This window comes from Pongo pygmaeus, chromosome 7, assembly GCF_028885625.2.
Source record: "Pongo pygmaeus isolate AG05252 chromosome 7, NHGRI_mPonPyg2-v2.0_pri, whole genome shotgun sequence".
NCBI classification, from domain to species: domain Eukaryota; kingdom Metazoa; phylum Chordata; class Mammalia; order Primates; family Hominidae; genus Pongo; species Pongo pygmaeus.
The window spans coordinates 80363042-80379780 of NC_072380.2; the positions used below are offsets into that span (position 1 = coordinate 80363042).

The following is a 16739-nucleotide window of genomic DNA, read 5'->3' on the forward strand; positions in this document are numbered from 1 at the left end:
TCCTTGCCTTATCTCATGGTGGACACATCCAAAGGAAAATCACCATGCCATGGGCACAAGCAAGCAAGTTTCTCCAGGGTAACCAACCCCAGTGTATCAAGACTCAGAACAGGGAGCAAGTGAGTAGACTGAGCTCCTCCCTGGCTGGGATAAGTCTTACTCATTTTTGTATCACAGTTTCCCAAAATAGTACCTAGTACAAAGTAAATACCAAAAGATATTTGTTCAATGATTTCATTCTAACTAGGATAGCTGGCGAAGGGCTTCATGCAGAAGATGAATTTATGATAGCAATTAAAAGCACAGAACAAGTTTTTGTTTTTAGATTTAAGGGGTACATGTGCAGGTTTGTTACATGGATACGTTGCATAATGCTGGGGTTTGGGCTTCTATTGAACCCATCACCCAAACAGTAAACATAATACCCAATAGGTAATTTTTTAATCCTATCCCCCTTCCTTCCTCTCTCCTTTTGGAGTCCGCAGTGTCTGTCGTTTCCATCTTTATGTCCATGTGTACTCATTGTTTCGTCCCCACTTAAAAGCGAAAGCATGCAGTATTTGATTTTCTATTTAAGTGTTAATTCACTTAGGATACTGGCCTCCAGCTGCATTCAGGCAGCTGCAAGGAACATGATTTTATCCTTTTTATGGCATATAATATTCCATGGTGTATATGTACCACATGTTTTTTTATCCAACCCACTATTGATGGGCACTTAGGTTGATTCCACGACTTTGCTATTGTGAATAAAAGAGAACAGACTCTTGAGCCAAGCAGCTACAGTTTGAATTCCAACTCCAGTGCTGACTATCTGGGTGATTCAGGGGAATATTCTTAGCCTCTTTAATATTTAGTTTCCTCCGTATTAAAACAAGGATAATAATAGTACTTGTTTCATAGTGTTGTTGTGGATTAAATAAGTAAATATACTTAATGCATTTAAAACAGTACCTGATATGGTTGGTGAGTGACCAATCAATTATTAACTAAGATGATATTTGATTTGGAACTTGGAAGATAAATATGATGCAGACAGGAAGGGAAGGGGACAGGAAGAGTATTTAAGTAGAGGGAGCAATAGCAATATAAGCCAGAGTATAAAAATGCAAGTAGCTGGAGTGTTGAGTTTATTAACAATATAGATGAATTTAAAGTGAAATGTGCCAATAGATGTCTTCAGCATGACAAGCATCAGTTTTATTTGAAACCTTTTAAGAAAGCAAACATTTTTCTTAATGGAATTACTTAATGGAAATATTATAAGACTATAGACAAAAAGCATTGTACACAAATACTTCACACTAGTTAGTAAATCTATTTTTCACAGGGTATGATTTCGGAATTCTAAAACTAATTTATGTGTTACTAAGAATGAACAAATAAGATATTGTAAATAACGAGAAGCTGATTTCTCACTGTCTGAGAAAAAAGTTACAAATAAGGAAAGGAAGAAGGCTGGAATCTGGAATGAACCCTATGCTACTGGATTGAAATCACATGTATCAGTATGAACTGATAAATACACACACATACAAATATGGATAGATGTAGAAATGAATACAGATGTATGAGTATGTTTGTATTTGTAAATTAGCCCTGCCTGCTAGAAAGGCCTAGTTGCAGTTATTCTCCCAGTAGTAAAGAGCACACTCAGTGTCCAAATCTTGGCTTCTAAATACCATTCTCCAATAAAAATAGCCAGGGCCCCTTGGAGAAATGGTAAATTACCAGATGAGACAAGGAAGACAAGTCTGGAACATCTTGAGGTGCCAGAAAATAAAGGAGTACTAAACAATGATGGCAGCATATTAAAAAGGCACAAGAAACAACCAGAAAGAGCTCCCAGTGGCCAAAACTGAAACAATTTTAGCAAAAAAAAAAATACATATATAAGTATTAGATTATATCTCATGGAATAAAATAATTGTGAGTCTACTCTGATTTAAATATATACTTGAATAAATAAATAATTTGGGGAGAAGAGATTACTCTTTTTAACAGAATTCCAGTCCATAAACAAAACAATATTATTGTTGTAGACAAGATACACCAACAGAGGCTAAAATCAGTGAGTGAAAGTTTGAAGAGAAACAGGATATTGCGTAGTCTCATAGTATATCCCTAAATATATTTATTAACTACAAAAAAAAAAAAGCAGTGAGTAACTTTACAGTGCCAAAATCTGGCAGACACCAAAGTGATCAAAGTTAATGTCAGCAGTGATAAGATATGCCAGTATCTTGTATCCCCTGATAGGATGCACTGAGAAGGGCATGACATCACTTCTGTAATTTTCTTGCCCAAAATGCATTTCTTGTATCTAATCTTGAGCAAACATCAGACACACCCAAACTGAGACATTCTGCAAAGTAATGACCAATACTTATCAAGAGTGTTAAGGTCATGAAAGTCAGGAAGGACCTCAGGAACTGTCACAGATTGGAGGGGAGTAAGGAGACAGGTAAGCGAAAGGCAATATGGGATCCTAGGTTGGATCTTGGAACAGAAAAGAAACCTTAGTGGGAGAAAATGGAGAAATTTGAATAAGATGTGCAGTTTAGTTACTAATATTGTACCGATGTTAATTCTTGGTTTTAGTGATCACACTGTGGTTAAGTGAAGGGTTAACGTTAGGGGAAGCCACATGGAGTATGTGAAGTCTCAGTTCTGTCTGCATTTTTCTCTAACTGTAAAATTACTTCAAAATAAAAAGTTTTCCTTGTTTTGTTTTTGTTTTTGTTTTTAAAGGCTGGTTAAGTGTAGTGGTGAAAAGTGGGGAACGAGCAGAACAATGAGTTCAATTGATCTGTAACTGCCTATGAACAGTCAACTGAGAAAACTGCTTTTGGATTAGCCAAAATAGTTTTTCTTAAGTCCTTAACTGCAATTCCTAAATTTCTTCCCACCTTTCTTTTTGATGCCACACCCCCTACCCTATTTGTTTTCCTATTTTATGTCCTTTTTGAGAGAATATGTTCTTTTTTTCCTTCTTTTTATCTTGTTTCTTTCCTTAGTTCAGAATGTAGTAGCTGGAGAGAGAATTTCAGAGTTTTTGAACAACTCTCCTTAACCTTTTCCAAACCCCAAACTCTGGTCTTTGGTCCTATGTAGTAAGTAATTTTCATGAGGAACTAAAGTGATTATAACTTCAATCATGAACTTGACAGACTGTGAAGAATTTTTCATTGCCAAAGTAGATTTTATTATAAAGTCTGAGGCAGAATTACTAGATTTCATAAATCCACATGGACATGGCTTTTCCAAAAATTGCTTTAGAAGTAGTTAAGAAAATTTTTTTTGCTAAATACTAGTAAACTTAATGATTCAGGTAAGAGAAAAACAAGTGCACAGGTGTGATAAAACTGTGATTTCTGTTCCAGAAAAGTGGTAACACAGTGCAGGTATTTATAGTCTGCTCATTTACTATTTTCAACATCTTTTTAAAATTTTTATTTATTTTTATTATTTTTCTTTTTTTGTGAGAGAGGGTCTCATTCTGTCTCCCAGGCTGGAGTGCAGTGGCACAAATATGGCTCACTGCAGCCTCAACCTCCTAGGCTCAAGCAATCCTCCCACTTTAGCCTTTCGAGTAGCTGGGACCACAGTTGCGTGCCACCATGCCAGGCTAATTTTTGTATTTTTTGTAGAGACAGTCTCACTATGTTTCCCAGGCTGGTCTTGAACTCCCAGGCTTTAGTAATCCTTCCACGTTGGCCCCTCAAAGTACTGGAATTACAGACATGAGCCACTGTGCCTGGCCTGTTTTCAACATCTGAAGTATTGATTGCTTCTAGGAATAAAGACAAAGCAACATAACAGCACATTTTTATTAAAAGCATTGATTTTGAAAATGCTCAGACAGCGATATCTGTCTTTCTCTTAGCTAATCTCCCTTGATGTTAAAGACGTTGTTTGAATAAGTTTCCTACACGCAGATGTTAATGGTATGTTAAATTATTACTAACACACTCTAGGGATAAAAGTGATTTTCCTGACTTTCAGGGAGCAAGAGTTCAGAACACAGCGAAGAATTTGGGAGTCAGAGACCGGACCCCACAGTCTGCACCAAGGTAAGTGCATCCCCTGCTCTGCCCTTGCTCAAAAGATTTGCCAGCATTTTCCCTGGCAGTGTCCCTCCGCTAATGCAACTGATCTAGGATGTGCCCCGTGTCGTACTGATTGTAATTACAGAGATTGCCCTTGAAACACCCAATGGCTAAGTGTGATTACACATAAATGCTCTCAGAAATAAATGGATATTATTCTATTTTGCAAGTTCTATCATGAATTCAAAAAGAAAAGCTCACTCAGGCACTACTAAAATTTGAAATCCAGCTGTGCCAAACAACCAAAATGCCATTTTCATTTATACTTCTGTGACTGTACATGCTGTTCCTTCTAGCATGATTGCCTTTCCCATATGTGTTTGTATGGGAAACTCCTATTTCACTGCAAAACCTAGCTTAGATGTCATTTTCTCCTTGGAGTCTTGCTTGAGTTTCCTTCCTCTCTGTACTCCCTTAGCATCTTGTCATATTGACCTATGATAAACTTTATCATATCTTGTTGCAATATATTGTCACATGTTCCTTTGCCAACCTGAATATGAGTTTTCTGGAGGCAGAGAATATTTTTTTGGATTTTATTTATTACTCATCATAGTAAACATCAAATATCTGAACAGATTTCAAGAATGTCTGAATGAAGAAATGAATGAATGAGATTTTTGTTTGTTATCTCAAATATTTACAGTTCACACAGCATCGTAAGAAAGGACTCCCATTGACTTTAAAATAAATGAACATAAATAATAGCCATCAGAGAAATGCTCTGGTTTTGATTTCCCTGGTGATGAGGGTAGGCAACCATCTATCTTGAAGTGGGGAAAAGCTAAATAATTTCTTTTACATTTGATTGCTTTTACACATTTGTATTTTAACAAAAAATAGGTTCTTCCAAACACTGCCACAGACAAAACACTATTTCTCTTTACAGAGCAGTTACCAGAGTGGGAATGATGGCTGCAGCATTTATGAAGTAATATTTCATTCTGAAAAACCATGCGGGTAGTGAAAGTGCTTTCAAAGGGAAAACATACCTTCCCCCTGAAAATGGATGGAGCACTCCTGTTCTAATTGCACTTATTTTTAGTGCTGACTCCTAATTCTATTTAATCCTCAAGTTTTGTTAATGTTGTCTTTCACAGTTGATTAGGTTAGAATCTAAGGCTTTCTATTGCTAGAGGATTATTTTTACATATGCATTCTCCATCCAGCACCTTGGGAGGCATGGTATATTTGGATAATAGACCCAGTGAAGTGTTAAAATTCCAATAAGAAAACAAGATCATGGCTCAGCAAGGTGTTCTTAGCTAGACCTGTAAACACTAATAAACAGTGGGGTGGGGATCAGACTTCAGCACGCTGATCAATAAACCAATATGCAAGCTGAACACAAGAAAAGAAACCAGTGAACTAGCTTTTTTTTTTTTTCTTTATTGGGTTATGTTAAAAACACTTGAAACGAAACGCAATAAAATGAGCCAGCCATAAAGTTGACATTATCTACAAGGGAGTGATAGGCCTGAGAGAGAAAGCAAGAGTAATTTTTAAAATTTATTTTATTTATTCTTTCATTCATTCTGCAAATATTTATTGAGGACCTCAGAAATGCAAAGCACTCTACTATGCCCTAAGGAGAGTATAAACCTGAATTAGAAATAGCCCTGGCCCTCACAGAGTTTTCAGTTAAAAAGATGAGGTGAAGAAGGCATAATTACAAGGAAAGGTAGAAAACAGAAATCACCCTGTGGAGGGTGCAGAGAGAATGCCAAGGAGCACAGAGGGGCTGGGATCTCTCCCAACTGAGAACCTGGACTCCAGCCCCAAAGAGTGAGTTGAAGAACACATTTGGCAGTCAAGGTAAGGCCATCCATGGGCAAAGCTGGGATAATATTTCTGGAAACATCTTCATGGAGCTGAAGTTTGCTATCTCTGTCTGAGATACTATTTGATTCAAATCCTCAACCCATCCCTATCAGAGTTTTCCTCTTACCATCCACTTGATGTTTTAAAAAATTTACTCAGAGCATATATATTGAATTTCTGCTATGTGTCTATAGGTGCCAGGCCCCTTGCTAAAAGCTAGAGGACTAAAGACATAGTGTTCTCCACCAGTTGTTGAAATGTAGTAGAGTAACAATGGAATAGAATGAAAATAGTACCCAGTGGGTGGTGGAAATAGGCATAGATTATCATGAGAACACAGAGAAGGGACATAATGCAGCCTAAGGACAGAGAGAAGAGGTCACAGAATACTCCTGGGCCTGTCAGCATTGTAATGCATGTCCCATACGGGGGATGCAATAGTACCAAGGACCACAGAAGAAATGATGTTTTGAGAACTATGCCTAGACCTCAATGACTGGTGGTTGAATGTGATTCAAGTATGATGTGAAGTGAGGCTGGAGATATAGGCCAGGGCCAGATCAGAGAGACTTGTAGGAGTACAGAAGAGTTCTGATTTTAACTTGAAGACAATAGGGAGGCATGCATAAGCAATCTTCTTATCTGGATGATTTGAATTTTAGAGTTTATCTCTGGCAACGTCAGGAGGGCCCATTTGAGGACAGCTAAGACTGAAGCAGGAGCTTAAAAAAAATTATTAGTATTGAGGCCAAGATGAGAGGATGGGTTAGAGAGATGTTTAGAAGACAGAATCAATAGTCTTTGGACACTAATTGGGTAAAAGAGTTTAGGGAAAAGGAAGATTCTAGGACGACCACCAAATCTTTGGCTTGGATAATGAGGTGCTGGTGGTTTTTTCCTCTGGGACAGTGGGTGCAGAAGGGAAGCACACGCACAGGGAGGAGATGGGGAGCTCAGCTTGGTAGTACTGAGATTGAGCATCAGTCATCATCCCTGGAGAAGACATTGTGGACAGTGGAATATACTGGTCGAAAGCCAAGGAGAAAAGAATAGTGGCGCTATAGTCCTATGAGTCTTTGATATTTAGGAGGTAGGTGAAGACACAGAAATCAATTTCGTTATGACAATCTATGGGTAAGAGAGATGAGAGAAGGTCAGGACACCCTCAGGGGATGTCAGCACTGAAGACAAAGCAGAGGAAGCGGGGCTACAGAATCTAAAGTGAGTCATGGACTGGAGATGGTTGTTCTGGAATTCAAAAAGGAGCAATCAGCCATAGTCACACTACTAGGAGAGTGAGTATAATAATTTAGGAAATCAGAAAGCTAGAAAGCAGAGTATCAGAGTTTAATAATTCTGAGGTAGGTAAAGCCTGCTCTGGGGAGGGATGTTTCTTGGACACCCTTGGCTCCAATGCATTTTGCATCCTCCCCTTTAGCAATCTGTGTCTAAAAGATGTGTCCAGAACTGCTTTTGGCATTGGGGTATTAAGATGGATGAGAAACACTTCATGCACTCAAAGAGTTTGCAGCCTAGTAGAATACAAACACAAAATAAATTTAGAGAATCAAGTGAATGGGTATTGTGATAGGATAGAATGGGTATGTGAGGAGGGAGTACAAAGGACCTTCCCCCTCCCAGCTTCATACATTGGCTCTTCAGGGCAATAAGCCCCTCTTCCTCAGGAACCAAATATTATATTCCAGATGGCGGATTGCACATCCAGCACACTGGCTTTATTCACAAAATAAAGTTTTTGTTATGTCACAAAATCTGGAACTCTTGTGCTACGAAAACCTGATTTTCTTTACTTGGTTAATCAGGAGGGGGCATTCTATAGTGGTTAAAAGTGAAAAAAATTGGCCGAGCATGGTGGCTCATATGTGTAATCCCTGCACTTTGGGAGGCTGAGGTGAGAGAATTGCTTGATACTGGGAGTTCAAGACCAGCCTGGGCAACAAAGCAAGACCCTGTCTTTACATAAAATAAAAAATAAAAAATGGCCGGGTGCAGTGGCTCACGCCTGCAATCCCAGCACTTTGGGAGGCCGAGGCAGGCGGATCATGAGGTCAGGAGATCAAGACCATCCTGGCTAACGTGGTGAAACCCCATCTCTACTAAAAATATAAAAAAAATTAGCTGGGCATGGTGTCATGCGCCTGTAGTCCCAGCTACTCGGGAGGCTGAGACAGGAGAATCTCCTGAACCCAGGAGGTGGAGGTTGCAGTGAGCCGAGATTGCGCCACTGCACTCCAGCCTGGACGACAGAGCAAGACTCCATCTCTAAATAAATAAATAAATAAATAAACAAGCCAGGCTGTCTGCCTGTGGTCCCACCTACTCAGGAGACTGAGATGGAAGGATAGCTTGAGCCTAGGAGGTTGAGGCTGCAGTGAGCTATGGTCTTACCTCTGCACTCCAGCCTGGGAGACAGAGTGAGACCTTGTCTCTTAAAAAAAAGAAAAAAAAAAAAAGAAAGAAAAAATGAAAAAAATGGCTATGCGACCTTATTTAGTCAGGAGTTTTTTTCTCTCTGAGACTCAGTTTTCTCATTTGTGAGATGGGGAGAATTGCCCTGGGACAGAGTATGATTGATGCTTTAACCTTGAAAGAGGCGTTTACTTTGTGGTCTCCTTTCACATAGCTTTTATTTTTGCTATGTAGAAAGTTGAAAGGCACCATCTATAGCATGAAGTTGGAAAGTTCTGCTCTTGGCAGATTTGCATTTGGGCTACCTGAGGTTAAACAAGAACAGCAGAAAGAAGGCCAAAACCAAACCTTTTTCGTGCAGGGCCACTGATGTGAGTGGAATGAGAATACAAAAGTGCCCCAAATGATGGGCAGACCAAGGCCTCACACTGCCCAACAATTTATCTGCCAAAAAATAAATGCTTCAGTGCAGGATGAGAGTCCAACTCTTACCTATTACATTTCACTTAGAAACTTCATCTGCCTGTTCTAAATTCCCAAAGCTCTGCAATTTCCATTACAAATGTGTCTGAACTCAAATAACCCTGAGTCACTTCCAAGAAGCCTCACAGAAGCTGAATCTGCCCAGTTCCACCATACCCAGAGCTATTATGTCATTAGGTGATCACAGGGAGTAGCCTTTTCTTCAATTTGCAAGGCAGACATTTCAAAGACTCGTCTACCCAGTGCTATTAGTTACATTACGTGGAAACATGCTGAGCAAGGTAATGGAATGTGATGGCTCAGCCCAGATCTCATGGGGTAGGACATTCGCCACCCATCTTCCCATTCCTGTCCTACGTGACTAAGCCCATTGTGCCTTTTCAATCATTAGGCAGCACTGTCAGGGAAATAAGAGGAAGGAAATTAAGAAGAAAAAGAACCTTCTTATCCTTTCATTATCCCAGCCCTGGCAACGCAATTTGAAGTCACACCATATTCTTCAGCTGCAAAAGAATCTTTGAAGTACATCGGGTCAATTGAATGTATTCTTTTCTCTGGGAAGGATGAAATAAGCTTTTTCTGATGTGAGATGTCTTTATTTCAGTATTCACCTCTTGCATGGAGATAACATGTAGCGCATAAACCACCTTCCGGACTTGAAATACATTTTGCAGACCTCCAAAGTCAATAGCTTCTTCTACATGTTCTCACACTAGGAAAGCTCATTTTGTTAACCAGGAGTTATAACTCAATATTAAGTCTTGCTCATTCTTCTCCTTTGATCTATAATTAGCATGGGATTAAATGTCAAAGGGAGAGGAAATTTATAATTTGCTAAACTGGTCAACAACATTGAAGCTGTTTTCAATTTAGTCGGTAAAAGGGATTGAATCACCACAGCTAGTCCTGGGTTGTAGTGCTTTTATGAAAAGATGCCAAGTGGAAATCTGCACCTTATATTTTGACATCATTAGTCCAAGCTCTGCAGTGGGACCAGTGTGGCCATGGGTGCTGTTTAGAGAACAGGCATAGTCCAATCCAGCATTTTAGTTCAGCCAATCAATCCCTCAGGATATGCTGTAAGTAATGTGCATGGCCTTGGATCACTAGGGCTATCAGGCAGCTATTATGTTCCCTTTTACTTTGGTTCTGCTGTTATCATTTAACCACTCAGGAGAACGTGGAGCACCAGAACTTGTGTGACCCTAGTTAAACCCCCTGAGTTTTCCTTGAATGCTGCATAGTCTTGAACAACTAGACCTGGGCTGCAATGGGAAGCATTTCCAGGCATCTCCATGGTTTAAGTGGATCCTTGACCCACTTGGAGAGCCCACAGTCGGGTGAGTGAGCCCTGGGCAGAGCTGGGTAATTCATCCTTAGGAAACTCTAGCCAATTGTGCCTTTGAGATTTAGGTCTCAGGAATCTTGCCATGTCAGCCTATCCACAGCCAACTGCCTGCACTCTGGGGATAGTACAAAATGAAGCACATTTCTAAAACAAGTCAGAAAATTAGTAGACCCCTATGAGACAGGTGCCATCTTGCTACAAAATAATCATGATAGACATAATGGTAATTATCATAATAATATCATTTCCTGGAATCTAGAGAGTAGGTTTTACCATGAGTGTGGTGAACAGCCTGGGTGGTTGGCATTGGAGAAAAAGCAGCAGGTTTAAAAAATTCAGGATTGCTTCATCCACAGCCATCAAGATGTGCAGAGGGGCACTGGTGTTTTCTAAATCATAGAATCTAATGTTTGGAGTTTGCTAATTCATATGTTATTTTTAGTGAGATAGACAATCTGATCATGACTCACGAAACAAGAAATTATCATCAATGTATTTGTTCTACCAATAAAGACACCTCATGTAATGGTAATACACTAAGTCACTGTCAAACTTTCCCATGCCTTTTCTAGGCTGTACAAGCTGTGTGAGCCCCCTCCCCCAGCTGGAGAAGAATGAAAAGAATTCCCAAGAAACCAGGCAGGCAGAAGCTCCTGAATGCTGGACTAGACAAACTACATACTGTCTAAACATTCTCCACTGAAGATAAATCAATGTTTTGTTTTGTTTTTCTGTAAATCTTTCTCCCTATTGCAAACAAGTAGTGTTCAGTTTATACTTGAATATTTATGCTGGAAATGGATAGAAGTTCAATCAGACAGTTCAGCTTCACAAACTGATGTCTCTCTGTATTGACATTAAGTATTCACTTTTAGAGTAAAATCCATCCCTGGAACATAAAGAAAAAAATATTAGAGATTTAAAAATTAACCACCATGCCTCCTCTCCCATTCATTAAAATTGTTTTATTATGTTTGTTTTCATCTTTTCCAAGTGGACACATGTAATAATGGAGAGTTCCTCTTGAAGAAGGCTATTATTGAAGAAACCTGGCGACATCTTGCAAATCATAATGAAAAATGTTAAGGACAATATAGACTGTGTAGTATACATTTTCAGTCCCCCATTTGCAAGAGAGAAAGTCATTAATGTGTAAAAGGTGGAAAAGCATGCTTTACTCTTTCTCCTAAGGGCTTATTTCTTGTTAGAGGAGAAGAAAGCTGACTAAGGCCTCCAGCAGGACTCACTTTCTTCTAGCTGCCTTTGGGCATCCTTTATTCTTGTGGACAGCTCTAGCAAATCAATGCTATTTTTGGTGTCTGCAACGGGCATGGCTTCCTTGGGCCATGAATACTGGGTGCTGTGCCATAATGGCCCTGGGGATCAGGGAAGTGCCCTGGGGATCACGGAGGGGAACCAGGATGAAGAAGGGTACTGTAAGCCTATTTTAAAACTAAACCTTTAAGTTAGATACCTAAAACTCTTAATTTTATGAAGGCTCTCATATGAGAGGTCAGACTCTTCAAAGAATACACCATCATGAGAATTTTTCTGTCAAGATATATGTATAAGATATGAAAATAAGGCTTTATTTGTACTTTAAAAGGACCATTAGGGGACTTGGTAATTTGTGGATGCACAAGGTGTATTCTATCCTTATTCTAAAGTATATGTAATGTTTATCATTTCTACATTGATGCAATAACATTGTTTTTAGCATAGTAAATACAGTAATATTTCTTTTAAATCCATAATTTTCAAACAAAACACTCATGATTGTGATAATTATATGAGTTTACGCTAATTTAGTATGTGAAATGCTTTTCATATCTAAAGTATGTGCAAACTATTATTAATTTTTTTTTTTTTTTTTTGAAACTGAGTCTCACTCTGTTACCCAGACTGGAGTGCAGTGGTGTAATCTTGACTCACTGCAACCTCCACCTCCCAGGTTCAAGCCATTCTCCGGCCTCAGCCTCCCAAGAGCTGGGACTACAAGCATGCACCACCATGCTCGGCTAATTTTTGTATTTTTAGTAGAGATGGGTTTTCACCATGTTGGCCAGGCTGGTCTTGAACTCCTGATGTCAAGTGATCCACCCACCTCAGCCTCCCAAAGTGCTAGGATTACAGGCGTGAGCCACTGCTCCCGGCCCATTATTAAATTTTAATTTATGAAATTTGATCATGGTTTTCAAACTATTATTAAAAACCTTTATCATTAGCCATTATGTATTGAATAACAAAAATACCATGTTACATGTGTAGGCAATATGTGTATACTACTAGGTAAGGTAATAATAATTGTTATTTGGCACAGAAGCTCTTGAGACTTTTGTGAGAAGTCCATATACAATGAAAAACAAGGAACCTAACATCAGAGTTTTCAAGAAAAAGTTGAACATTTTGAATTTAATAAAGATATCATTACATAAATAACCTTCAAGGATTTAACATTCGTAGGGCTAATGAGAGAACACAGCTGATTAGCTAGCAAGTCCTTTCATATTGTCATGACTGTTTTCTCATCACCATCCTGGAAGCAGTAATCCTCATTAGAGGCATGCAAGGGTTATTAAAATGATTTCAGTTGTACTTTGCCATATTTCATGGGGCAAATTATCAGCTATTGTGGTATTTATAAGCTAACATATTTTATATTTTTAAGGATCTACTTTCTTCATAATAGAATGTGCTTCATATTATTTTTAGGGTTAAACATAAGTGTATCGTCTATCATGCTTGGTACTTACTAAATGCTCAAAAATTAGTAATGATTTATATTAACATCAGTCGCTATAACTTCTGATTATAATAAAAATTGTAGCTAACACTTATTAAGGGATTACTATATGCCCAGTAATACCTCCAATTGCTTTGCCTGTATTCTGTTGTTATTGCTTCACTTCATCCTCATAATAATGACGTGACATGGTACTCTTTTTATCGCGCCCATTTTTAGAGTTGAGGAACCAAAGCAAAGAATAGCCCAGTGACTGGCACAAAGTCACATGATTGACAAGGGGTAGAACCAAAATTTGAACCCAGGAAGTCTGCCTTCTTAATGCATTATGCTACTTTTCCTTATCAGTATAAGAACTATTGTAATATTACAATGATTTGTAAGTAAATTTGGAGTTATGCGGCATGTGTTGTCATTAAATTATACACTTTGTATTAAAAAACGGTGAATGGAAATATGTAAAATGCTTTAATTATATGAAAATTATAGTATTTCCTGGACATTTTACAACTCTGGATGCACATTTTGAGGTAACTCAACACTGTTGCAATCTGAAAAACTATTTTGTATCATATTCCTCCTCATCAAAAATAACAGTTTTAGATAGTACACCGCATAAAACTTTATTATAATTCCAACACAGTGGTAACAGTAAAAAACATACCTAATGGATGAATGAATAATGACAATTTTTTCAATGCCATATGTACCTCCATGTGACATTGGGCATTAAGTGGCCTTGAGGTTTTAGGATATGTTTACCTTAATGCTACATGCTCCTCTATAACCAGTGCACCTTCAAATACTGCTAAAACCTGCTAACTTCTTCCAGGTTCTGAGCATGGACAACTCCCACTCCCCCTCAACCTAAAAGGGAAGGTCATGCATAGAAATTTTGGATCTAAACTTAGGGCCTGACTCAAAAATAATTGTGAACTAAAAATTCATAGTCAATACATCTTAAGCATTCTATTATTTCCTATAATTTTTTCTAATATTAATTCCAAATATTACAAAACTTAATGTGATATTAAAGTATGAAAAATTTGAGAAGATTAGAATTTTACATGTATTTCCATTCCCATTTAAAGAGAGAAAAGGGGGAGAGAATTTCTATGCTAGTTTTACTTACATTGGATATATAATATTGAATTTATAGTATAAGCTTTATTTTATCAATTCGCAAACCTGAAGTCTCATACTGTTTTCTATCTCTTTAAAACACATTCTTCTGGTGGCTTGGATTCACCGTGCATTCATTGGCCACTCTTCTTGCAGCAAATTTTAAATCAATTTAAAATTAGGTAAACTTTTTATGATACTAAAATATATATGACATTGAAATGACATTGGTTCTGAGTCTATTAATTTAAATTTTGGGATCATTACATTCAGAATGAAATGAAATTGACCTTGACACTAACTTTGAGAGCCAAGAAAATGAATGGGTAAACAAAGCCTAAGGGTCATGTTAATTTAACAAAACAAACTATTTTCAGTCCTTTGGGCTTGTACATTTTATAGACAAAATTAGTATTTATTGATTTGGAAGTGTTCAATTGAGAGTAAATGACTCTGTGTTTTGAAACTAATACCTTTGCATTTAAAATACTAAAGTATTATTTTGTTAGTTCAAGTAGATCTTTTCCTGTGTAGCATGATTTAATGCAGAGCAGTGGGTATATTTTTATTCACTTATACTTTTGAAAAGCCATAATATTGAAATTTAAAATGAGTAGTCTTACTTTAAGGTCATTTTTACTTTACATTTTACTTTAAAGGTCGTTTTTAGACTTTATGCGCTAGTGGTATTGAAACTAACCTTTAATACTTGACTAAATTGCTTGTGAATTTTTGGAAACTATGTTTAATTTTTAAAGACATTATTATGTGAATTATCTTACTAAATTATCGCTTAAGAACTCTCTCATAGCAGTAATTTCATTAACACGTATATATACTAACCAATTTGCTAAATGAATTGTCGGTTGTCCTGCTTAAGTACTAGGGCCAAGCTTTGAAATGACTTAAAGTGATCTGAATTTTGATTGAGAAAAATAATCTGTCTTCTATCGAATGTTTGAACTTTTAGTGATGAGCCTCAGCAAAGTTTCACCCTGCATGAAGCAGAACAGGTGGGGGAAAATTACAAGAGGGGTCTGTACCAAAAATGGCCCCAGGATATTCCATTGAACAAATATTGACTATTATCTTCCTAGGTGCTACAACTCCATATTAGTCATTACAGTTAGTCTTTGGTTTCACAAAAATGTTACTGCTTCAAAGGCTTGGCATTAACAGTGAAGTCAGCATTCATATTGCCAACCATCTGCTGGTCATACATGGAAGACTGTTAAAGTGTGGTCTGTGCATCATTGAGCAATTGTTATATAGACACAAGGCCTGCTTCACTCAGGATAGCTTGCTCCTCTCACTGAGAAGAGATACCTGAAGTCTACTAAGTCTACTAAATGAGATATATATGTGTATGTATATGCCTATATATATTATTATATTTACTAGTTTTTGTGATAATGTTATAAAAATTAATAAGATTGTTTTGTTTTGTATGAATGTACAACAAATTGAGTTGTTCGATGTATTGAATGAATGTCTTACCCTAGGCATTGGAGCTGTCCAACCATGGGTAAATAAATGTACCTGGTCTTTTGATCACTGACACTACTTTGCTATTCAATCTGGAATCAACTGACCTGGCTCTGCCATTGAGAAATAACTAATTAAGAACAAAATTGTTAAATTTTAAAATTATATTTCTACTAGAAATAGCTTTGGAGAGTTAATTTTAGGTGCAAATAACAGGATAAATGCTATCTGATCAAGCATTCATGTGACAAATGTTTTTGAGAATTCACTTAGTGCAAGGCACAGTCATTGGGGCTGGTATATGTGTGGATATGTTTGATTTGAAAACCTTCGTGGTGTCTCTGGGTGTTATTGATCATCTGTGTCTTTTGCTTAAAATGGCATTATTTGTAACACAAACCTAATATCATATATACAAATATACTGTATGTAGCCAAGAACACTAAATTGGTAAAATGCTTTAGAAAATATACATTTGAATTTGAATATCTAATGCCTCAAGCAAATTTATTAGAGTTTCAGATGAATATATATTTTTGTAACTGGCAAGTAAATGAGTAGAACAGAGCTTTTTGCCTAAAAATATTTTTATAAGTACTCATTTACATAGTATTCATTATTTTAAATGACGAAATATCAAATTTGTTCTATAAATAGTAATTGTTTTGAATATATCCATATTTAACATCATATGAAATCCAAAATTTAATGATAAATTTCATCTGGATGTGTTATTATAAAAGTCATCTTTTTTCCTTTGTAAAATATCCATGTAACATAGCTTCCATTACTCCATATTTTATGTATGGTTAAAATTATCAAAGTGCATTATGTATTTTATATCGTTTATTTTTGTCTGCATAAAAGATTGGAATAGTAACCATGTATGATAAATGTTAATAATAATAAAGTGAAATGTAGTATGGCCCATTCAGCTTCTTTCCATTTAAACTTAATTCCTATTATGTCCTTACCTATTTGGAGGACAAAAACCGTTAAACACAGATTTTCACCCTTCAAGAGTTCACAAGCTCGATAGAAGAAACTTGACACACGTATGAAACAAATACTACAAATATGAGCTGGAGGGACAGTAACTGCTAGGAAGGAATGAGAGAGAAGCTTAATATGGGCCACGGCATAGGAAAACTTCACGAGAGAAAAGAGACTTACGCTGTCCCCTGAATTAACTAGCCAA

At 37.2% G+C, this 16739-nt stretch overlaps 1 protein-coding gene across 2 annotated transcripts in view; it reads left to right on the forward strand.

Annotated features, from left to right (window-relative positions):
- Positions 1-16461, forward strand: part of PREX2 (phosphatidylinositol-3,4,5-trisphosphate dependent Rac exchange factor 2) — a 309846-nt gene extending 293385 nt beyond the window's left edge. Inside the window, exons 39-40 of one of the 2 annotated variants that reach the window (XM_063668842.1) lie at positions 4006-4073; positions 4999-10751. In XM_063668842.1, the coding sequence (XP_063524912.1) occupies positions 4006-4073; positions 4999-5044 (114 nt within the window). In that variant the 3' untranslated portion in view covers positions 5045-10751. The other variant, XM_054499002.2, reaches the window with a different exon arrangement.
- Positions 16462-16739: the final 278 nt, after the last annotated feature.